Source organism: Salvelinus alpinus, chromosome 7, assembly GCF_045679555.1.
Source record: "Salvelinus alpinus chromosome 7, SLU_Salpinus.1, whole genome shotgun sequence".
Taxonomy (NCBI): domain Eukaryota; kingdom Metazoa; phylum Chordata; class Actinopteri; order Salmoniformes; family Salmonidae; genus Salvelinus; species Salvelinus alpinus.
Genome location: NC_092092.1, coordinates 2,400,357 through 2,425,500, shown reverse-complemented (window position 1 = coordinate 2,425,500; position 25,144 = coordinate 2,400,357). Strand labels below are relative to the sequence as shown.

The window sequence follows — 25,144 nt, the reverse complement described above, 5'->3', positions numbered from 1 at the left end:
CATGTGATGGTGCCTGGGGAGCAAGCTCTGTGTCTTCAGACTCATGTGATGGTGCCAGGGGAGCAGGCTCTGTGTCTTCAGACTCATGTGATGGTGCCTGGGGAGCAAGCTCTGTGTCTTCAGACTCATGTGATGGTGCCTGGGGAGCAGGCCAGCAGTGGAGAATCACTGGGGATGCTAAACACCCTTTGGGCCACTATTGCCAGGCTGGGCAGGATGCATGATTTGAGGATGCAATATTTGAGGTAAAATAACCCTATCAAAACGGAAAGCTCATTGAAAGAGGTAATATGTCAGGCCTATTGGGCCAAAATCAATGATGGTCTATTGTATAGATAATAGAACTAAAATGAACGAAACTTTTAAGATATCTGATTTTTAGTTTATAAATACTTTGCTACAATGACACACTTAAAACTAGCTACTACCTCATTGATTTGTGTTAGCATGTGCACATAGTAAGTATCCCATCATGCTTTCAGGATACGTGTCTATTCAGATTCTACGATGATTCTTTAGTTGTGGACACTACATCGCTGCACTCCCTCTCTTGCTCTTGATTTAGCACCTGTGTGTTTCATCAGTTTCTTTATGAAAATATTTATCACACTTGATGACAGTAGCTAAAGCCAGGCGCTAAAACAGCACACAAGTAGACTATAAATGCACGCTGGGCCGGGCATGCCCTGAGCTGATGGAGAAGGCCTAGAGAGGAACCAGGCTATGGGAGGTGGCCAGTCCTCTTCTGGCTGTGCCGGGTGGAGATTATAACAGAACATACCCAAGATGTTCAAATGTTCATAGATGACCAGCATGGTCAAATAATAATAATCACAGTAGTTGTCGAGGGTGCAACAGGTCAGCACCTCAGGGGTAAATGTCAGTTGGCTTTTCATAGCCGTTCATTCAGAGTATCTCTACCGCTCCTGCTGTCTCTAGAGAGTTGAAAACAGCAGGTCTGGGACAGGTAGCACGTCCGGTGGACAGGTCAGGGTTCCATAGCCGCAGGCAGAACAGTTGAAACTGGAGCAGCAGCACGGCCAGGTGGACTGGGGACAGCAAGGAGTCATCAGGAGTCATCAGGCCAGGTAGTCCTGAGGCATGTTCCTAGGGCTCAGGACCTCCGAGAGAGAGAAAGAAAGAGAGAAAGAGAGAATTAGAGGGGCCGGGAAACACTGTGGCCCCCCGGACAGGGCCAAACAGGCAGGATATAACCCCACGAACTTTGCCAAAGCACAGCCCCCACACCACTAGAGGGATACCTTCAACCACCAACGTACCATCCTGAGACAAGGCCGAGTATAGCCCACAAAGATCTCCGCCTCGGCACAACACAAGGGGGGGGGGGGCGCCAACCCGGACAGGAAGATCACATCAGTGACTCAACCCACTCAAGTGACGCACCCCTCCTATGGACGGCATGGAAGAGCACCAGTAAGCCAGTGACTCAGCCCCTGTAATAGGGTTAGAGGCAGAGAATCCCAGTGGAGAGAGGGGAACCGGCCAGGCAGAGACAGCAAGGGCGGTTCGTTGCTCCAGTGCCTTTCCGTTCCCCTTCACACTCCTGGGCCAGACTACACTCAATCATAGAACCTACTGAAGAGATGAGTCTTCAATAAAGACTTATAGGTCGAGACCGAGTCTGCGTCTCTCACATGGATAGGCAGACCATTCCATAAAAATTGAGCTCTATAGGAGAAAGCCCTGCCTCCAGCTGTTTGCTTAGAAATTCTAGGTACTGTAAGGAGGCCTGTGTCTTGTGACCGTAGCGTACGTGTAGGTATGTACGGCAGGACCAAATCGGAAAGATAGATAGGAGTAAGCCCATGTAATGCTTTGTAGGTTAGCAGTAAAACCTTGAAATCAGCCCTTGCCTTAACAGGAAGCCAGTGTAGAAAGTAAACTGGAGTAATGTGATCACATTTTTTGGTTCTAGTCAGGATTCTAGCAGCCGTGTTTAGCACTAACTGAAATGTATTTAGTGCTTTATCCGGGTAGCCGGAAAGTAGAGCATTGCAGTATTCTAACCTAGACGTGACAAAAGCATGGATTAATTTTTCTGCATAATTTTTTGGACAGAAAGGTTCTGATTTTTGCAATGTTACATAGATGGAAAAAAGCTGTCCTTGAAACAGTCTTGATATGTTCGTCAAAAGAGAGATCAGGGTCCAGAGTAACGCCAAGGTCCTTCACAGTTTTATTTGAGACGACTTTACAACCATCAAGATTAATTGTCAGATTCAACAGAAGATCTCTTTGTTTCAACCATCTCTGTTTTGTCTGAGTTTAAAAGAAAAACATTTGCCGACATCCACTTCCTTATGTCTGAAACACAGGCTTCCAGGGAGGGCAATTTTGGGGCTTCACCAAGTTTCATCGAAATATACAACTGTGTGTCGTCTGCATAGCAGTGAAAGTTAACATTATGTTTCCGAATGACATCACCAAGATGTCAAATATATAGTGAAAACAATAGTGGTCCTAAAACGGAGCCTTGAAGAACACCAAAATGTACATTTGATTTGTCAGAGGACAAACCATCCACAGAGACAAAATTATATCTTTCCGACAGATAAGATCTAAACCAGAACTTGTCCGTGTAGACCAATTTTGGTTTCCAATTTCTCCAAAAGAATGTGGTGATCGATGGTATCAAAAGCAGCACTAAGGTCTAGGAGCACGAGGACAGATGTCTCAGTCTGACGCCATTAAAAGGTAATTTACCACCTTCACAAGTGCAGTCTCAGTGCTATGATGGGGTCTAAAACCAGACTGAAGCGTTTCGTATACATTGTTTGTCTTCAGGAAGGCAGTGAGTTGCTGGTCAACAGCTTTTTCAAAATGTTTTGAGAGGAATGGGAGATTCGATATAGGGCGATCATTTTTTATACTTTCTGGGTCAAGGTTTGGCTTTTTCAAAAGAGGCTTTATTACTGCCACTTTTAGTGAGTTTGGTACACATCCGGTGGATAGGGAGCCGTTTATTATGTTCAACATAGGAGGGCCGAGCACAGGAAGCAGCTCTTTCAGTAGTTTAGTTGGAATAGGGTCCAGTATGCAGCTTGAAGGTTTAGAGGCCATGATTATTTTCATCAATGTGTCAAGAGATATAGGATTAAAAAACTTGAGTGTCTCCCTTGATCCTAGGTCCTGGCAGAGTTGTGCAGACTCAGGACAACTGAGCTTTGGAGGAATACGCAGATTTAAAGAGGAGTCTGTAATTTGCTTTCTAATGATCGTGATCTTCTCCTCAGATATACATCTGTTGGTCACAGATACCTAAAAAAAAGAATAGGGGCATAGATCAACCAGTCAGTATCTGGTGTGACCACCATTTGCCTCTTGCAGCGCGACACATCTCCTTCACGTAGGGTTGATCAGGCTGTTGATTGTGGAATGTTGTCCCACTCCTCTTCAATGGCTGTTCGAAGTTGCTGGATATTGGCGGGAACTGGAACATGCTGTTGTACACATCGATCCAGAGCATCCCAAACATGCTCAATGGGTGACATGTCTGGTGAGTATGCAGGCCATGGAAGAACTGCCCATACCATAACCCCACCGCCACCATGTGGCACTCTGTTCACAACGTTGACGTCAGCAAACCGCCCGCCCACTACACGTGGTCTGCGGTTGTGAATCCGGTTGGAGGTACTGCCAAATTCTCTAAAACGACGTTGGAGGTAGCTTATGGTAGAGAAAGTAACATTCAATTCTCTGTTAACAGCTCTGGTGGACATTCCTGCATGCCAATTGCTCGCTCCCTCAAAACTTTGAGACATATGTTGTTATAAAACTTCCCATTTTAGACCTTAGTCCTTTTTATTGTGTGAGAGAACTGCTCATTTTAGAGTGTCCTTTTTCTGTCCCCAGCACAAGGTGCCCCTGTGTAATGATAATGCTGTTTAATCACTTTCTTGATATGCCACACCTGTCAGGTGGATGGATTGTCTTTGGCAAAGAAGAAATGCTCACTAACAGATGTCAACAAAATTGTGCAATACATTTGAGAGATATAAGCTTTTCGTGCGTATGGAACATTTGTGGTATCTTCAAAGTAGCCACCCTTTGTCTTGATGACATCTTTGCACACTCTTGGCACTCTTGGTAACATCTCACAGCAAGCAACTGGCAAATCTGGTGCAGTCCATGAGGAGGAGATGCACTGCAGTACTTAATGCAGCTGGTGGCCACACCAGATACTGACTGTTACTTTTGACCCCCCCTTTGTTCAGGGACACATTATTCCATTTCTGTTAGTCACATGTCTGTGGAACTTGTTCAGTTTATGTCTCAGTTGTTGAATCTTGTTATGTTCATACAAATATTTACTGTTAAGTTTGCTGAAAATAAACGCAGTTGACAGTGAGAGGACGTTTCTTTTTTTGCTGAGTTTATATAGATCTTTTTTCAACGTTATTGAAAATCATACCATCTATATTATTCTAAATACCATGATATATAAACGGTATATCGCCCAAGTATAAACGGTATATTGCCCAAATGTCAACGGTATATCGCCCAAGTGTAACCGGTATATGGCCCAAGTTTAACCGGTATATGGCCCAAGTATAAACGGTATATGGCCCAAGTATAAACGGTATATGGCCCAAGTATAAACGGTATACGGCCCAAGTATAAAATGTATATGACCCAAGTATAAACGGTATATGGCCCAAGTATAAACGGTATATGGCCCAAGTATAAACGGTATATGGCCCAAGTATAAACGGTATATGGCCCAAGTATAAACGGTATATGGCCTAAGTTTAACCGGTATATGGCCCAAGTATAAACGGTATATGGCCCAAGTATAAATGGTATATCGCCCAAGCCTAGTGTGTGGTGTCTCTCTAGATAGAGAGGCCTGGCATGTATTATGCACTTCAGGGCCAGCTGACTGTGGGCTTTTCTCACTGTGAAAACACACACACACACTTTGCTGGCTGTGAAAAGGCTCTCTGTGTTTGTGTGTGACAGAGAGTTTTGTTGATGTTGCGCAGTGTTTGTCCCAATCATCGACTACAGTGCGTTATCACATGGCCCACTGAATGTACTGTGTGTGTGTGTGTGTGTGTGTGTGTGTGTGTGTGTGTGTGTGTGTGTGTGTGTGTGTGTGTGTGTGTGTGTGTGTGTGTGTGTGTGTGTGTGTGTGTGTGTGTGTGTGTGTGTGTGAGTACATTGAGTACAGCTAGATTGGCCTGGGGTTACCAGACAGGCATTTTAAGGGGAAATCACACAGTAAACACAGTGCATTCAAAAAGTATTCAGACCCCTTGACTTTTTCCACATTTTGTTACGTTACAACCTTATTCTAAAATGTATTCAATTGTTTTTTCCCCCCATCAATCTTCACACAAAATCCCCATAATGACAAAGCAAAAACAGATTTTTTTAAATTTGAGCAAATTAATGAAAACAAAAAACTGATATCATATTTACATAAGTATTCAGACCCTTTACTCAGTACTTTGTTAAAACACCTTTGGCAGCGATTACAGCCTTCGAGTCTTCTTGGGTATGACGCTACAAGCTTGGCAGTCCTGTATTTGGGGAGTTTCTCCCATTCTTCTCTGCAGGTCCTCTCAAGCTCTGTCAGGTTGGATGGGGAGTGTCGCTGCACAGCTATTTTCAGGTCTCTCCAGAGAGTGACCACATAGACACTCTTTGGTTAGCCATGACTTTTTGTGTCTCCCTTTTTCTAAAACCAGTTGGTGGTCGCGGAGCATGTATTTGGTCTCGCTCTATCTCTGTTTTGTATCTCTGACAGAGTAGAGATATTCCGCTAATTTGTATTCTCTTTTTTTAGGGCCAAATAGCAATTGAGTTTATTCTGTGTTTTTTGTTTCATTTTCCCAATTTGTCAAATAGGAGGTTTTAATTTCTGTAAAAAATGTGATTGATTTCTCTGCATGTTTGAATAATAGGGTTCTTTTAGTGTTTTTAATAGCTGACATAAGGTGACTCTTTTCAGGCTTCGGCTCTTGGGTTTCCAGCGCTTTTGAATTGTAAGGCTGTTTTGGGGCTTAGTTTCAAACGGTGCCAACATTGTACTGTCCTTTTCTTTATATGTACACTTAAAGGGAATCTTCTGAGTTATTTGGTACTTTCTGTTGGATACTTAGGATATAACTGCGGAATTCTGTTTGTAGATTGTCTATTAGGTTTCTCCCAATGCTTATAATCATCATTACAGGTTAGAGCCCAAACCTCACTTCCATATAGTGCAATTGGTAAAAATGACACTATTGAAGATATTGCATCAGATGTGGATAGGAATATTTAGTTTAGTCTTTTTATGGATTAAAATGCTTTGTGAGCTATTTATTTTAGTGCATTCACTGCTAGATCAAATCCACCAGAGACACTGGTTGTTAATCCCAGGTCACCAGAGGCACTGGTTGTCAATCCCAGGCCACCAGAGGCACTGGTTGTCAATCCCAGGCCACCAGAGGCACTGGTTGTCAATCCCAGGTCACCAGAGGCACTGGTTGTTAATCCCAGGCCACCAGAGGCACTGGTTGTCAATCCCAGGCCACCAGAGGCACTGGTTGTCAATCCCAGGTCACCAGAGGCACTGGTTGTCAATCCCAGGCCACCAGAGGCACTGGTTGTCAATCCCAGGTCACCAGAGGCACTGGTTGTTAATCCCAGGTCACCAGAGGCACTGGTAGTTAATCCCAGGTCACCAGAGGCACTGGTTGTTAATCCCAGGTCACCAGAGGCACTGGTTGTTAATCCCAGGTCACCAGAGGCACTGGTTGTTAATCCCAGGTCACCAGAGGCACTGGTTGTTAATCCCAGGTCACCAGAGGCACTGGTTGTTAATCCCAGGTCACCAGAGGCACTGGTAGTTAATCCCAGGTCACCAGAGGCACTGGTTGTTAATCCCAGGTCACCAGAGGCACTGGTTGTTAATCCCAGGTCACCAGAGACACTGGTTGTTAATCCCAGGTCACCAGAGGCACTGGTTGTCAATCCCAGGTCACCAGAGGCACTGGTTGTTAATCCCAGGTCACCAGAGACACTGGTTGTCAATCCCAGGTCACCAGAGACACTGGTTGTTAATCCCAGGTCACCAGAGGCACTGGTTGTTAATCCCAGGTCACCAGAGGCACTGGTTGTCAATCCCAGGTCACCAGAGGCACTGGTTGTTAATCCCAGGTCACCAGAGACACTGGTTGTTAATCCCAGGTCACCAGAGGCACTGGTTGTCAATCCCAGGTCACCAGAGACACTGGTTGTTAATCCCAGGTCACCAGAGGCACTGGTTGTTAATCCCAGGTCACCAGAGGCACTGGTTGTTAATCCCAGGTCACCAGAGGCACTGGTTGTTAATCCCAGGTCACCAGAGGCACTGGTTGTTAATCCCAGGTCACCAGAGGCACTGGTTGTTAATCCCAGGTCACCAGAGGCACTGGTAGTTAATCCCAGGTCACCAGAGGCACTGGTAGTTAATCCCAGGTCACCAGAGACACTGGTAGTTAATCCCAGGTCACCAGAGACACTGGTTGTTAATCCCAGGTCACCAGAGACACTGGTAGTTAATCCCAGGTCACCAGAGACACTGGTTGTTAATCCCAGGTCATCAGAGGCACTGGTTGTTAATCCTAGGTCACCAGAGGCACTGGTAGTTAATCCCAGGTCACCAGAGACACTGGTTGTTAATCCCAGGTAGTTGTACCAATGTCTGCTGCTCTGATTCCTGGCCTTTTTCTGGAAAAATTATAACTTTGGTTTTCTAAAGGTTGAGGTTGATTTCCCCGTTGATGCTGTATTCCTAAAGAATGTTACGTTGTTCCTGTTGACCTTGATCTGTTGGTGACTGTAGGACAAGGTCATCTGGGTAGACCTTGATCTGTTGGTGACTGTAGGACAAGGTCATCTGGGTAGACCTTGATCTGTTGGTGACGGTAGGACAAGGTCATCTGGGTAGACCTTGATCTGTTGGTGACGATAGGACAAGGTCATCTGGGTAGACCGTGATCTGTTGGTGACGGTAGGACAAGGTCATCTGGGTAGACCGTGATCTGTTGGTGACAGTAGGACAATGTCATCTGGGTAGACCTTGATCTGTTGGTGACGGTAGGACAAGGTCATCTGGGTAGACCTTGATCTGTTGGTGACGGGAGGACAAGGTCATCTGGGTAGACCTTGATCTGTTGGTGACAGTAGGACAAGGTCATCTGGGTAGACCTTGATCTGTTGGTGACAGTAGGACAAGGTCATCTGGGTAGACCTTGATCTGTTGGTGACGGTAGGACAAGGTAATCTGGGTAGAGCAGGAATCTGATCTCCTCGTCAGTCCAGGGCCTGCAGATCGGCCCAACGACACTACTCGTTTGTTGATGTAGACCTTGAACAGGGTTGGACTTAAACTGCACCCTTGTCTCACCCCTCGTCCGTGTACAACAAAAAAAATCGTATTTTATTGTTCAGTTCAACACCGCTTTGGAGGGTTTTCTAATGTAATCCATAATGTCATGTGGAATCAAAAGCATTCTTAAAATCAACAAAACATGCATATACCTTTCCTGGTGTTACTGGTGACACATATTCCCCACATATATTTCTCTAACATATTATTAGTTATTATTAGTTATTAGGGTCTAATTTGTCACCTTTAATGTATGGGGGTTTTGATGCCCTGGTTCCAAATATCAGGGAAGCAGCCACTCTCCAAAGGTTGAATAGTTTTAATAAGGCATCCTGAAGCTCAGGAGTACTGTGTTTAAGCATTTCATTATTGATGCTGTCAGGGCCACATGCCTTTCCAGGTTTAATGTTTTGTAATTTCTTTGAAAGTTCCGCTCGTGTCATTTGGTAGTTATTTGGGTGTTTTTAGTTGTGTGTTTTAGGGAGCTGAGTTTTTCTCTAATATATATTTTTGTTTAATGTAAGGTTTCTCTCTCAAAACACTGTGGCTCTCTCTCTCTCTCTCTCTCTACTGTGGGCCTCTCTTAATTCAATGGGCTTTATTGGCATGGGAAACATACAGTATGTTCACATTGCCAATAAAGCAAGTGAACAGTAAACATTACACTCACAAAAGTTCCGGAGGAATAAAGACATTACAAATGTCATATTATGTCTATATACAGTGTTGTTACGATGTGCAAATAGTTAAAGTATAAAAGGGAATATAAATAAACATAAATATAGGCTGTATAAACAATGGTGTTTGTTCTTCACTGGTTGCCCTTTTCTTGTGGCAACAGGTCACACATCTTGTTGCTGTGATGACACACTGTTGTATCAAAATTGGATTAGTTTTTTTTAAAATTATTTTTGGATCTGTGTAATCTGAGGGAAATATGTGTATTTTAATATGGTCATACATTTGGCAGGAGGTTAGGAAGTGCAGCTCAGTTTCCACCTCATTTTGTGGGCAGTGTGCAAATAGCTTGTCTTCTCTTGAGAGCCAGGTCTGCCTATGGTGGCCTCTCTCATTAGCAAGGCTATGCTCACTGAGTCTGTACATAGTCAAAGCTTTACTTAATTGTTGGTCAGTCACAGTGGTTAGGTATTCTGCCACTGTATACTCTCTGTTCAGGGCAAAATAGCATTCTAGTTTGCTCTGTTTGTTTTGTTAATTCTTTCCAATGTGTCGAGTAATTATCTTTTTGTTTTCTCATGATTTGGTTGGGTCTAATTGTATTGCTGTCCTGGGGCTCTGTGGGGTCTGTTTGTGAACAGAGCCTCAGGACCATAAAGGACAATGGGTTCTATAACTGATTCAAGTATTTTTTGCCAGATCCTAATTGGTATGTCAAATTTTATGTTCCTTTTGATGGCATAGAAGGCCCTTCTTGCCTTGTCACTCAGATCGTTCACAGCTTTGTGGAAGTTACCTGTGGCGCTGATGTTTAGGCCGAGGTATGTATATTTTGTTGTGTGCATTTTTATAACAGATCCTCATGCCAAATTGAGTCGAAAGCTTTTTTTGAAATCAACAAAGCATGAGAAGACTTTGCCTTTGCCTTTGTTTTGGTTTGTTTGTTTGTTTGTTTGTGAATTAGGGTGTGCAGGGTGAATATGTGGTCTGTCGTACGGTAATTTGGTAAAAAGCCACATTTTCTGGGTCTCTATGTTTTTGGTTGGACAGGTTTCTCAATTTCTTTCTTAGGTTTTTGCATTCTTCATCAAACCATTTGTCATTGTTGTTCATTTTCTTAGGTTGTCTGTTTGAAATGTTTAGATTTGATAGGGAAGCTGAGAGGTCAAATATACTGATTAGGTTTTCTACTGCCAAGTTTAATATTATTCAGTTCCTTTGGCTTTGATGCCTCATGATTGAGTATTGCTCTGTTCAAGTAGACTGTGATTTTGCTGTGGTCTGATAGGGGTGTCAGTGGGCTGACTGAACGCTCTAAGAGACTCTGGGTTGAGGTCAGTGATAAAGTAGTCTACAGTACTACTGCCAAGGGATGAGCTGTAGGTGTACCTACCATAGGAGTCCCCTCGAAGCCTACCATGTACATACCCAGCGTGCGACAGCTGCAGGAGTTGTGACCTGTTTTTGTTGGTTATGTTGTCCTAGTTGTGCCTAGTGGGGCATATGGGGGAGGGAATGCTGTCACCTCCAGGCAGGTGTTTGTCCCCCTGTGTCACGATCGTCAACGGGACTGAGAGAGGACCAAGGCGCAGCGCGTGGAAAGTACATCTTCTTTTATTTTAAAGAAGGAAAAAACAAAACAACAAACAGAACACCGTGAAGCTACACAAAACACTTCAACATAGACAATTACCCACAATCACCTAAAGCCTATGGTTGCCTTAAATATGGCTCCCAATCAGAGACAACAATAACCAGCTGTCTCTAATTGAGACCCAATTCAGGCAACCATAGACTTTCCTAGATACCTACACTCAACCATAGACACAGCTAGACTACTATACTAAACATAAACCCAACTACTCTAATAAACCCCCTAAACCTTACAACCACCCTAGACACTACAAAAAACACATACATTCCCCATGTCACACCCTGACCTAACTAAAATAATTAAGAAAACAAAGAATACTAAGGCCAGGGCGTGACACCCTGTGTGTTGAGAGTGTCAGGTTTGTGTCCAGTTCTGGCATTTAGGTCACCACAGACTAGTAGATGTCCCTGGGCCTGAATATGGTTGATCTCCCATTCTAGGATGGAGAAGCTGTCATCGTTAAAGTATGGGGATTCTACTGGGGGGATAAAGGTAGCACACAGGAGGACATTTTACTCTGTTGAGATAATTTCCTTGTTAATTTCTAGCCAGATGTAAAATATTCCTATTTTGACTAATTTAATATAATGGGTTAGGTCTGCTCTATAACAAATTAGCATACCCCCTGAGTCCCTTCCCTGTTTCACACCTGGTATTTTGGTGGATGGGACTACCAGCTCTCTGTAACTTAGAGGGCAACCAGTGGGTCCGTCTCCTTTATATCATGTTTCTTGTAGGATGCAATGTCTGTATTTCCAATTTCTTTGATGAAGTCTGGGTTCCTGCTCTTTAGGCCAAAGGCAGATGACCTCAGACCTTGTATTTATTTATTTATTTAACCTTTATTTAACCAGGTAGGCTCGTTGAGAACAACTACGTTTACAACTACGACCTGGCCCAAGATAAAGCAAAGCAGTGCGACACAAACATCAACACAGAGTTGCACATGGAATAAACAAACATACAGTCAATAACACAATAGAGAAAGTATATGTAGTTTGTGCAAATGAGGTAAGATAAGGGAGGTAAGGCAATAAATGTTGTGTTTGTGTTTGTAAGGCACGGACCATCACAGTAGGTGTGAGCAGAGCAAGTTGAGCATCTGATACATACCTCTAAGGACTCAGGATGGGGCTTGGGCGGGTGTAATAGTGGGGGTTGGGTCTGTTGCTCTGCTCATGTCCTGCTGTCATGTTAAGGTCTTTGCCGCAGGGGCTTAGGGTGGGCAGTTGGCATTGGTCTGATATGGGGGTGCCTATAGGGTGTGGCTAGGGTTTGCTTGGGGTGGTCTTAGCTGGTTGGGGTGTGGCTGGTGATGCTGTGGTCTGGGTCCTCTTGGCGTGGGTTGTCTCGTTGCAGGTCCTTCGGGAAGAGGGTCTTGCAGGTCTGGGAGAGGTGTTTGTTGCTCTGTGGCTCCTGTGTGAGGTGCTGGGACTACGGTTAAGGGTGACGTCCTTCAGGGTCCTGGCAAAAGTTACGATTGCTGCCTTGTAGAGGTGGACCTGGTCGTAAAGGCTGTTCAAGTCCAGGGTGGAGTGGTGGGCCAGGAAAACATTTGGTTTTGAGGCACAGTCTCACAAAATGCTTGGCAGGATGGTGGCAGGATGATAGTCTTTTCGTGGTAGCAGGGTGGAGATAACCATCTCTCTTGAATGCTTTTGTCAGCCTTTCCTGCTGGGCCCTCAGATCATTTGTGCCCGTGTGAATTATGATGTGCTGTTAGGAGGGAGTGGGGTCTGCTGGGTTTTTGGGTCCTGTGTTGTCTGTCCCATTGTGGTGTTGAGGTTGTGGTCTGGGTCTGAGGTGGGCTGCTCTGCTGGCTTCTCTGGGGGAGCGTCCTGCTCTCTGTCACACCTCAGCTTTGTCACCTCCTCCTTCAGTGCCATGTGTGCCTCTTTAAGTTCTCTCACCCAAGTCCGTAGAGCAGCCAGTTCTCTCACCCCAGTCCGTAGAGCAGCCAGCTCTCTCACCCCAGTCCGTAGAGCAGCCAGCTCTCTCACCCCAGTCCGTAGAGCAGCCAGCTCTCTCACCCCAGTCCGTAGAGCAGCCAGTTCTCTCACCCCAGTCCGTAGAGCAGCCAGTTCTCTCACCTCAGTCCGTAGAGCAGCCAGTTCTCTCACCCCAGTCCGTAGAGCAGCCAGCTCTCTCACCCCAGTCCGTAGAGCAGCCAGCTCTCTCACCCCAGTCCATAGAGCAGCCATCTCTCTCACCCCAGTCCGTAGAGCAGCCAACTCTCTCACCCCAGTCCGTAGAGCAGCCAGTTCTCTCACCTCAGTCCGTAGAGCAGCCAGTTCTCTCACCTCAGTCCGTAGAGCAGCCAGCTCTCTCACCTCAGTCCGTAGAGCAGCCAGCTCTCTCAGACAGCCGTCCATCTCCACCTTCTGGGTCTTGTTGGGGGGGAGGGTGTTGTGCTGGTCTGTTTTGTGGTCTTGTTCTGTCTAGCTTTCTGAGCCATGTCTCCAGCGCCGATCACACTCTCTCTCCTCTGTCTCTGTCTCTCTCTCTCTCTCTCTCTCTCTCCCTTTCTCTCTGTCTCTGTCCCCCTCTGTCCCCCTCTGTCCCTCTCTCTCTGTCCCTCTCTCTCTGTCTCTCTCTCTCTCTCTCTCTCTCTCTCTCTCTCTCTCTCTCTGTCTCTGTCTCTCTCTCTCTCTCTCTCTCTCTCTCTCTCTCTCTCTCTCTCTCTCTCTCTCTCTCTCTCTCTCTCTCTCTCTCTCTCTCTCTCTCTCTCTGTCTCTCTCTGTCTCTCTCTGTATCTTAATATATGCGACTATCCGAGGGGCTACTGGACTATGTCTCCGTGACAGTGTTAATGCTGACTGACCAATGAGGAAGCTTGTTCATACTGACTAACTGTATTTGTGGTACTTTTTATTTTATTTTAAAGTGTCAACAATACACGCAACAGTCATTAATCCGCAGGCCTGTTAGCTAACAAAGGTGTTATGACACCGTGTCAGAGTTCGGTTTCTGTCATGTGTGAATTTTATATCTTTATTTTTATATTTTATCCGACATGCCACAAGTGAATTTCTTTCTGGAAAAATAAATAAATAATATTCTATTTCTTAATGTAATAAACAAAATCAAACTATCTGTACGAACAATACGTCACCATACACGTTAATTATTAGAGGATACCATCTTCAGGGAGGGTGTGTGTAGTTCAGGGAGCTTGCTGTAGTATGCAGTATGTGTGGTAGTATGCAGTATGTGTGGTAGTATGCAGTATGTGTGTGTGGTAGTATGTGTATGTGTGTGTGTGTGTGTGTGTGTGTGTGTGTGTGTGTGTGTGTGTGTGTGTGTGTGTGTGTGTGTGTGTGTGTGTGTGTGTGTGTGTGTGTGTGTGTGTGTGTGTGTGTGTGTGTGTGGTAGTATGCAGTATGTGTGTGTGGTAGTATGCAGGATGTGTGTGTGTGTGTGGTAGTATGCAGGATGTGTGTGTGTGTGTGTGGTAGTATGCAGTATGTGTGTGTGGTAGTATGCAGTATGTGTGTGTGGTAGTATGCAGTATGTGTGTGTGGTAGTATGCAGGATGTGTGTGTGTGTGTGGTAGTATGCAGGATGTGTGTGTGTGTGTGTGGTAGTATGCAGTATGTGTGTGTGGTAGTATGCAGTATGTGTGTGTGTGTGGTAGTATGCAGGATGTGTGTGTGTGTGGTCGTATGCAGGATGTGTGTGTGTGTGTGGTAGTATGCAGTATGTGTGTGTGGTAGTATGCAGTATGTGTGTGTGGTAGTATGCAGTATGTGTGTGTGGTAGTATGCAGTATGTGTGCGTGGTAGTATGCAGGATGTGTGTGTGTGGTAGTATGCAGGATGTGTGTGTGTGTGTGTGTGTGTGTGTGTGTGTGTGTGTGTGTGTGTGTGTGTGTGTGTGTGTGTGTGTGTGTGTGTGTGTGTGTGTGTGTGTGTGTGTGTGTGTGCGGTAGTATGCAGGATGTGTGTGTGTGGTAGTATGCAGGATGTGTGTGTGCAGTAGTATGCAGTATGTGTGTGTGTGCGGTAGTATGCAGGATGTGTGTGTGTGGTAGTATGCAGGATGTGTGTGTGTGTGTGTGTGTGTGTGTGTGTGTGTGTGTGTGTGTGTGTGTGTGTGTGTGTGTGTGTGTGTGTGTGTGTGTGTGTGTGTGTGTGTGTGTGTGTGTGTGTGCGGTAGTATGCAGGATGTGTGTGTGCGGTAGTATGCAGGATGTGTGTGTGTGGTAGTATGCATTATGTGTCTGTGTGCGGTAGTATGCAGAATGTATGTGTGTGGTAGTATGCAGGATGTGTGTGTGTGTGTGTGTGTGTGTGTGTGTGTGTGTGTGTGTGTGTGTGTGTGTGTGTGTGTGTGTGTGTGTGTGTGTGTGTGTGTGTGTGTGTGCGGTAGCATGCAGGATGTGTGTGTGTGCTTGCGGTAGTATGCAGTGTGTGTGTGTGTGTGTGTGTGTGTGTGTGTGTGTGTGTGTGTGTGTGTGTGTGTGTGTGTGTGTGTGTGTGTGCGGCAGCATGCAGTATGTGTGTGTGTGTGTGTGTGTGTGTGTGTGTGTGTGTGTGTGTGTGTGTGTGTGTGTGTGTGTGTGTGTGTGTGTGCGGTAGCATGCAGTGTGTGTGTGTGTGTGTGTGTGTGTGTGCGGTAGCATGCAGGATGTGTGTGTGTGTGCTTCCGGTAGTATGCAGTGTGTGTGTGTGGTATCATATAGTATGTTTACAGTTGTAACTCAGTCTTGGTCTGCTGTTGGGGTTGGGCCTATAGCAGTATACCTTTCTACTGACGTCATTGTGAGGACATTAATGAGGGGTTCACACACACACACACACACACACACACACACACACACTTACACGTACACACACACACACACACATTTTGTTCATCTATCCTCGTGTGAAGCTAAAATTAATTTCCATTCAAAATCATATTTTCCCTAACCCTAACCCTAACCCTAACCTTAACATTAGTCTGCCCAAACCTAACCACTAAGCCTAAACCTAATCCTAACCTTAACCCATAACCCTAACCCAAAATCTAAGCCTAAACCTAACCACTAACCCCTTACCCTAATTCTAACACTAACCCTAATTGTAAATATAACCCTAAAGCTTTTGTCCTTATGGTGATGTGGGAAATGTCACCATGAGGGACAATTTTCCTTGTTTTATGATTTAGGTCCCCACAAGGATAGAAGAACCCCCCCCCCCCCCCCCCCCCCTCACACACACACATACGTTGGGATTGGGCCTATAGCATTGTGCCTCTGCATTGACGTCATTGTGAGGACTTACTGCTGGGCTTCAGTCTAAAATAGCTCACTGGGCTAGGTTTGGAACGCCAGTGCTCTCTGAAGGAATGTTTAAAACAACAATCATACGACAGCTCCGTCCTCCTTCGAGACACACACACACACACACACACACACACACACACACACACACACACACACACACACACACACACACACACACACACACACACACACACACACACACACACACACAATACAGCCCCCTTCACATGCTACAAATGCTGCTTTCACATAAGACTTACGGTATTTTGGCTGTAAAAAGTTTTTTTTCTTCCAATGTTTATATACACCATCAAAAATAAATAAATAATTATAAAATTGTTATTGGTTTAGGCACATACATAAGACTAATAACAACAAAAATAACATATTTTGAGTTTAATTAGGCCGATGTTAAAGGTTTGTGCAGCCATGGCTGCGGCATCCAAATTAAATAAATAATTCGGTATTTTGTTCAGACAACTAAAAGAAAATCTTGGTCGACCGAAAGTCATCTGTTCTTTCTACCAATCGATTGGTGTACATTTTAAAACTTGTTTTATCCATAGATAGACACACCCCATGTGTTTTAATAAAATCAACTAATGTATATGTATTGAGCTTGTCTGATGCTTTAAGACAAATGCCTCAAGAGGGTGTCAGAGATCTAGATAGCCAGAATTAAAAACACTGTTCTCCTCCCGCTCCTGCTGGCTGTCTCAGATTCTGACATTACTCTCCTGAAGTTGCCCGGTAAGAGGCGAGTTTGCAACCTTTCTCATGTGGAATGCTAATTTATCTTACCATTTCTACCGCTCTGCGTGCCAGTTATGGTTTTCATATGCACATTTTCGTGAAACAGTTTAATTTAATTTATAATAACGTCGTCATATCTCAATATCATTGTCATGTAGTTAATCTAAATTCTATCCAATTCTAAATGAAAATGATACAAACCTAAAAAGTAACTTCTATTGCCAACTATATAAAAATAGCCTACATAAAGCCAGCATATAAAAACATTGCAGACTGCAATATCCTGATAAAAAGAAATATCCTATAAATCACATTGGCTACACATGGCCTGTCTGCAACCAACTTGAAACATTGCATCAACTATTAACTTGGGTTCAGCCCAATGGGTCCAGCCCAATGGGTCCAGCCCAATGGGTCCAGCCCAATGGGTCCAGCCCAAAGGGTCCAGCCCAATGGGTCCAGCCCAAAGCGTCCAGCCCAAAGCTTGGCCTAGTGAACCTGCAACATTGCTCTCAACCTTTGCCTCTCCCGAGTCTGTTGGGGAGTTGCAGCAATGAGACAAAATCGGAACTACCGATTGGATATCACGGAATTGGGTGCGGGGGGAACAAGTGATATTTTTAAACAGAGCAAATGCTTTTTTGATCCATTTTCATTCCAACTCCACTTTGTTAGGGAGCGTGGAGACTTATCTTCAACATTATACCCAATAATCCTGTTTTCAAAAAGCACGTGTGTCTCGGGTACATATTTCACAACCTTCGCAGGCTTTTGGAGATGCATTTGCCTATATGCAATAATAAAAGGACTACACTGCTAAATGTGTCTGATCAGTGATAGATGACCACTTGATTTAGGCTACATTATAGCATGCTAAATGTGTCTGATCAGTGATTTAGGCTACATTATAGCATGCTAAATGTGTCTGATCAGTGATTTAGGCTGCATTATAGCATGCTAAATGTTTCTGATCAGTGATTTAGGCTACATTATAGCATGCTAAATGTTTCTGATCAGTGATTTAGGCTACATTATAGCATGCTAAATGTTTCTGATCAGTGATTTAGGCTACATTATAGCATGCTAAATGTGTCTGATCAGTGATAGATGACCACTTGATTTAGGCTACATTATAGCATGCTAAATGTGTCTGATCAGTGATTTAGGCTACATTATAGCATGCTAAATGTGTCTGATCAGTGATTTAGGCTACATTATAGCATGCTAAATGTGTCTGATCAGTGATTTAGCCTACATTATAGCATGCTAAATGTTTCTGATCAGTGATTTAGGCTACATTATAGCATGCTAAATGTGTCTGATCAGTGATTTAGCCTACATTATAGCATGCTAAATGTTTCTGATGATGAGTCCGATGATGCTGTTACACACCGCCACAGACCATGACGGACCCTCCACTTCCAAATCGATCCCGTTCCAGAGTACAGGCCTCGGTGTAGCGCTCATTCCTTCGACGATAAACGCGAATCCGACCATCAACCCTGGTGAGACAAAACCGCAACTCGTCAGTGCAGAGCACTGATTGTGCGTTCCTGGTGTAACTCGGGCAGTTGTTGTTGCCATCCTGTACCTGTCCCGCAGGTGTGATGTTCAGATGTACCGATCCTGTGCAGGTGTTGTTACACGTGGTCTGCCACTGCGAGGACGATCAGCTGTCCGTCCTGTCTCCCTGTAGTGCTGTCTTAGGCGTCTCACAGTACGGACATTGCAATTTTTTGCCCTGACCACATCTGCAGTCCTCATGCCTCCTTGCAGCATGCCTAAGGCACGTTCACGCAGATGAGCAGGGACCCTGGGCATCTTTCTTTTTGTGTTTTTCAGAGTCAGTAGAAAGGCCTCTTTAGTGTCCTAAGTTTACATAACTGTGACCTTAATTGCCTACCGTCTGTAAGCTGTTAGTGTCTTAACGACTGTTCCACAGGTGCATGTTCATTAATTGTTTATGGTTCTTTGAACAAGCACAGGAAACAGTGTTTAAACCCTTTACAATGAAGATCTGTGAAGTTATTTGGATTTGTACGATTTTTCTTTGAAAGACAGGGTTCTGAAAAAGGGGACGTTTCTTTTTTTTGCTGAGTTTGGTTGCAATGAACACATGAACTCTGAGACCATGTCTCCAAGATACCATGTCTCCTAGCTAGTCTCCTTGTTTCCTTTGTCTTGTTTCCTTGTCTCCTTCTCCACCGCAGTCTAACAGCTTGTTTCATCTTCTTCTTTCAGATGACACGTCATCAGCTAAAGACGGCAGCAGGGTAAGTGTCCCGTCTGTCTGTATGTCGGTCTGTGTGTCTGCGTCTGTCTGCCTCTGTCTGCCTCTGTCTCTCTGTCTGCCTCTGTCCCGTCTGTCTGTATGTCGGTCTGTGTGTCTGCGTCTGTCTGCCTCTGTCTGCCTCTGTCTCTCTGTCTGCCTCTGTCCCGTCTGTCTGTATGTCGGTCTGTGTGTCTGCGTCTGTCTGCCTCTGTCTGCCTCTGTCTCTCTGTCTGCCTCTGTCCCGTCTGTCTGTATGTCGGTCTGTGTGTCTGCGTCTGTCTGCCTCTGTCTGCCTCTGTCTCTCTGTCTGCCTCTGTCCCGTCTGTCTGTATGTCGGTCTGCGTCTGTCTGCCTCTGTCTCTCTGTCTGTCTGTGTCTGTTTAAACTTTTTATATGGCATCCAACCAGACTAATATCCTAAAGGTATCCCCCAAATGTGATCTCATTCTATTTATACGTCGGTGGTATTGGATTAATAATCCCGTGGGTGAATTTTAAACAATAAGAACCTTCTCTGTGAAGAATTTAAATCGTTTTGGATCTACTTAGATTAAGACACAGATGCTGACTCCTTCGTCAAAAATGTGTTTTGACTGTCCTTTGTTGTCTGTTTTTTGGACTTTATTACTTTATAAAGAAAAGCCCATATACTGTCTGTCTACTGAGTTGATAAAACATTGATTGAAAGGAACACACTCAATATGGTCTGGAACACAAAAATACACTCAGTTTGGTAAGAACTGGTGTGTGTGTGTGTGTGTGTGTGTGTGTGTGTGTGTGTGTGTGTGTGTGTGTGTGTGTGTGTGTGTGTGTGTGTGTGTGTGTGTGTGTGACTATATGAGTGATCATGTCACCAAGTGCTAATGGACAGCACTAAGACTGACGTGTATAGGACGGTGTGTGTGTGACAGTTAGCAGGGTGAGGGCAGACCCCATGTGTGTGACAGGGAGGGAGGGAGGGAGGGAGGGAATAGAGAAAAAGGGAGAGAGATATTCTTCAACATATATAAATGAATTGGCGAGGGCACTAGAACAGTCTGCAGCACCCGGCCTCACCTTACTAGAAACTGAAGTCAAATGTCTACTGTTTGCTGATGATCTGTTGCTTGGGCCTACAGCAGCACCGAGCACGATCTTCTGCACAGATTCTGCCGAAAGTCAATCTCAGTAAGACAAAAATAATGGTGTTCCAAAAAAGGTCCAGTTGCCAGGACCACAAATACAAATTCCATTTAGACACCGTTGCACTAGAGCACACAAAACTATACATAGTACATTCAGAAAGTATTCAGACCCCTTGACTTTTTCCATGTTTTGTTACGTACGTTACCCCATAATGACAATGCAAAGTTTGAGGTCACTTAGAAATGTCCTTGTTTTCCATGAAAACAAACATGAAATGAGTTGCAACATGAATAGGAAATATAGTCAAGACGTTGACAAGGTTATAAATAAAAAAAATGTTTAATTGAAATAATTATTGTGTCCTTCAAACTTAGCTTTCGTCAAAGAATCCTCCATTTGCAGCAATTACAGACCTTTGGCATTCTAGTTGTCAAATTGTTGAGGTAATCTGAAGAGATTTCACCCCGTGCTTCCTGAAGCACCTCCCACAAGTTGTATTGGCTTGATGGGCACTTCTTACGTACCATACGGTCAAGCTGCTCCCACAACAGCTCAATAGGGTTGAGATCCGGTGACTGTGCTGGCCACTCCATTATAGACAGAATACCAGCTGACTGCTTCTTCCCTAAATAGTTCTTGCATAGTTTGGAGCTGTGCTTTGGGTCATTGTCCTGTTGTAGGAGAAAATTGGCTCCAATTTAGTGCCGTCCACAGGGTATGCATGGCGTTGCAAAATGGAGTGATAGCCTTCCTTCTTCAAGATCCCTTTTACCCTGTACAAATCTCCCAATTTACCACCACCAAAGCACCCCCAGACCATCACATTGCCTCCACCATGCTTGACAGATGGCATCAAGCAATCTTCCAGCATCTTTTCATTCTCACAAATGTTCTTCTTTGTGATCCGAACACCTCAAACTTGTCTGTCCATAACACTTCCTCTGTCCAGTGTCTGTGTTCTTTTGCCCATCTTAATATTTTATTTTTATTGGCCAGTCTGCGAAATGGCTTTTCCTTTGCAACTCTGCCTAGAAGGCCAGCATCCCGGAGTCTCCTTTTCACTGTTGACGTTGAGACTGGTGTTTTGCGGGTACTATTATATGAGGCTGCCAGTTAAGGACTTGTGAGGCGTCTGTTTCTCAAGCTAGACGCTCTAATGTACTTGTCCTCTTGCTAAATTGTGCACCGGGGCCTCCCACTCCTCTTTCTATTCTGGTTAGAGCCAGTTTGTTCTGTTCTGTGAAGGGAGTAGTACACAGCTTTGTACGAGATCTTCCGTTTCTTGGCAATTTCTCACATGGAAAAGCCTTAATTGCTCAGAAGAAGAATAGACTGACGAGTTTCAGAAGAAAATGTGTTGTTTCTGGCCATTTTGAGCCTGTAATCGAACCCGCAACTGCTGATGCTCCAGATACTCAACTAGTCTAAAGAAGGCCCGTTTTATTGATTCATTAGTCAGGACAAACGTTTTCAGCTGTGCTAACATAATTGCAAAATGGTTTTCTAATGATCAATTAGCCTTTTAAAATGATAAACTTGGATTAGCTAACACAACATGCCATTGGAAAACAGGAGTGATGGTTGCTGATAATGGGCCTCTATACGCCTATGTAGATACAGTGGGGAGAACAAGTATTTGATACACTGCCGATTTTGCAGGTTTTCCTACTTACAAAGCATGTAGAGGTCTGTAATTTTTATCATAGGTACACTTCAACTGTGAGAGACGGAATCTAAAACAAAAATCCAGAAAATTACATTGTATGATTTTTAAGTAATTCATTTGCATTTTATTGCATGACGTAAGTATTTGATCACCTACCAACCAGTAAGAATTCCGGCTCTCACAGACCTGTTAGTTTTTCTTTAAGAAGCCCTCCTGTTCTCCACTCATTACCTGTATTAACTGCACCTGTTTGAACTCGTTACCAGTATAAAAGACACCTGTCCACACACTCAATCAAACAGACTCCAACCTCTCCACAATGGCCATGACCAGAGAGCTGTGTAAGGACATCAGGGATAGAATTGTAGACCTGCACAAGGCTGGGATGGGCTACAGGACAATAGGCAAGCAGCTTGGTGAGAAGGCAACAACTGTTGGCGCAATTATTAGAAAATGGAAGAAGTTCAAGATGACGGTCAATCACCCTCGGTCTGGGGCTCCATGCAAGATCTCACCTCGTGGGGCATCAATGATCATGAGGAAGGTGAGGGATCAGCCCAGAACTACACGGCAGGACCTGGTCAATGACCTGAAGAGAGCTGGGACCACAGTCTCAAAGAAAACCATTAGTAACACACTACGCCGTCATGGATTAAAATCCTGCAGCGCACGCAAGGTCCCCCTGCTCAAGCCAGCGCATGTCCAGGCCCGTCTGAAGTTTGCCAATGACCATCTGGATGATCCAGAGGAGGAATGGGAGAAGGTCATGTGGTCTGATGAGACAAAAATAGAGCTTTTTGGTCTAAACTCCACTCACCGTGTTTGGAGGAAGAAGAAGGATGAGTACAACCCCAAGAACACCATCCCAACCGTGAAGCATGGAGGTGGAAACATCATTCTTTGGGGATGCTTTTCTGCAAAGGGGACAGGACGACTGCACTGTATTGAGGAGAGGATGGATGGGGTCATGTATCGCGAGATCTTGGCCAACAACCTCCTTCCCTCAGTAAGAGCATTGAAGATGGGTCATGGCTGCGTCTTCCAGCATGACAACGACCCAAAACACACAGCCAGGGCAACTAAGGAGTGGCTCCGTAAGAAGCATCTCAAGGTCCTGGAGTGGCCTAGCCAGTCTCCAGACCTGAACCCAATAGAAAATCTTTGGAGGGAGCTGAAAGTCCGTATTGCCCAGCGACAGCCCCGAAACCTGAAGGATCTGGAGATGATCTGTAGGGAGGAGTGGGCCAAAATCCCTGCTGCAGTGTGTGCAAACCTAGTCAAGAACTACAGGAAACGTATGATCTCTGTAATTGCAAACAAAGGTTTCTCTACCAAATATTAAGTTCTGCTTTTCTGATGTATCAAATACTTATGTCATGCAATAAAATGCAAATTAATTACTTAAAAATCATACAATGTGATTTTCTGGATTTTTGTTTTAGATTCCGTCTCTCATAGTTGAAGTGTACCTATGATAAAAATTACAGACCTCTACATGCTTTGTAAGTAGGAAAACCTGCAAAATCGGCAGTGTATCAAATACTTGTTCTCCCCACTGTATTCCATTAAAAATCAGCCGTTTCCAGCTACAATAGTCATTTACAACATTAACAATGTCTACACTGTATTTCTGATCAATTTGATGTTATTTTAATGGACAAAAATCTGCTTTTCTTTCAAAAACAAGGACACTTGTAAGTGACCCCAAACTTTTGAACGGTAGTGTGTGTGTGTATATATACAGTGGGGAGAACAAGTATTTGATACACTGCCGATTTTGCAGGTTTTCCTACTTACAAAGCACGTAGAGGTCTGTCATTTTTATCATAGGTACACTTCTACTGTGAGAGTCGGAATCTAAAACAAAAATCCAGAAAATCACATTGTATGATTTTTAAGTAATTAATTTGCATTTTATTGCATGACATAAGTATTTGATACATCAGAAAAGCAGAACTTAATATTTGGTACAGAAACCTTTGTTTGCAATTACAGAGATCATACGTTTCCTGTAGTTCTTGACCAGGTTTGCACACACTGCAGCAGGGATTTTGGCCCACTCCTCCATACAGACCTTCTCCAGATCTTTCAGGTTTCGGGGCTGTCGCTGGGCAATACGGACTTTCAGCTCCCTCCAAAGATTTTCTATTGGGTTCAGGTCTGGAGACTGGCTAGGCCACTCCAGGACCTTGAGATGCTTCTTACGGAGCCACCCCTTAGTTGCCCTGGCTGTCTGTTTCGAGTCGTTGTCATGCTGGAAGACCCAGCCACGACCCATCTTCAATGCTCTTACTGAGGGAAGGAGGTTGTTGGCCAAGATCTCGCGATACATGGCCCCATCCATCCTCCCCTCAATACGGTAGAGTCGTCCTGTCCCCTTTGCAGAAAAGCATCCCCAAAGAATGATGTTTCCACCTCCATGCTTCACGGTTGGGATGGTGTTCTTGGGGTTGTACTCATCCTTCTTCTTCCTCCAAACACGGCGAGTGGAGTTTAGACCAAAAAGCTCTATTTTTGTCTCATCAGACCACATGACCTTCTCCCATTCCTCCTCTGGATCATCCAGATGGTCATTGGCAAACTTCAGACGGGCCTGGACATGCGCTGGCTTGAGCAGGGGGACCTTGCGTGCGCTGCAGGATTTGAATCCATGACGGCGTAGTGTGTTACTAATGGTTTTCTTTGAGACTGTGGTCCCAGCTCTCTTCCGGTCATTGACCAGGTCCTGCCGTGTAGTTCTGGGCTGATCCCTCACCTTCCTCATGATCATTGATGCCCCACGAGGTGAGATCTTGCATGGAGCCCCAGACCGAGGGTGATTGACCGTCATCTTGAACTTCTTCCATTTTCTAATAATTGCACCAAAAGTTGTTGCCTTCTCACCAAGCTGCTTGCCTATTGTCCTGTAGCCCATCCCAGCCTTGTGTAGGTCTACAATTTTATCCCTGATGTCCTTACACAGCTCTCTGGTCTTGGCCATTGTGGAGAGGTTGGAGTCTGTTTGATTGAGTGTGTGGACAGGTGTCTTTTATACAGGTAACGAGTTCAAACAGTTGCAGTTAATACAGGTAATGAGTGGAGAACAGGAGGGCTTCTTAAAGAAAAACTAACAGGTCTGTGAGAGCCGGAATTCTTACTGGTTGGTAGGTGATCAAATACTTATGTCATGCAATAAAATGCAAATTAATTACTTAAAAATCATACAATGTGATTTTCTGGATTTTTGTTTTAGATTCCGTCTCTCACAGTTAAAGTGTACCTATGATAAAAATTACAGACCTCTACATGCTTTGTAAGTAGGAAAACCTGCAAAATCGGCAGTGTATCAAATACTTGTTCTCCCCACTGTATAT

At 44.5% G+C, this 25,144-nt stretch overlaps 2 protein-coding genes across 2 annotated transcripts in view; one reads left to right on the top strand and one right to left on the bottom strand.

Annotated features, from left to right (window-relative positions):
- LOC139580328 (calcium uniporter protein, mitochondrial-like) overlaps nucleotides 1-25,144 on the bottom strand; it is a 518,594-nt gene that overhangs the window by 235,345 nt on the left and 258,105 nt on the right. The gene's annotated exons all lie outside the window — the stretch shown is intronic.
- LOC139580326 (cAMP and cAMP-inhibited cGMP 3',5'-cyclic phosphodiesterase 10A-like) overlaps nucleotides 1-25,144 on the top strand; it is a 159,329-nt gene that overhangs the window by 56,011 nt on the left and 78,174 nt on the right. The window contains exon 3 of the mRNA XM_071408878.1: nucleotides 18,970-19,001. Within this exon, the coding sequence (XP_071264979.1) occupies nucleotides 18,970-19,001 (32 nt within the window). The remainder of the gene's footprint in view (nucleotides 1-18,969; nucleotides 19,002-25,144) is intronic.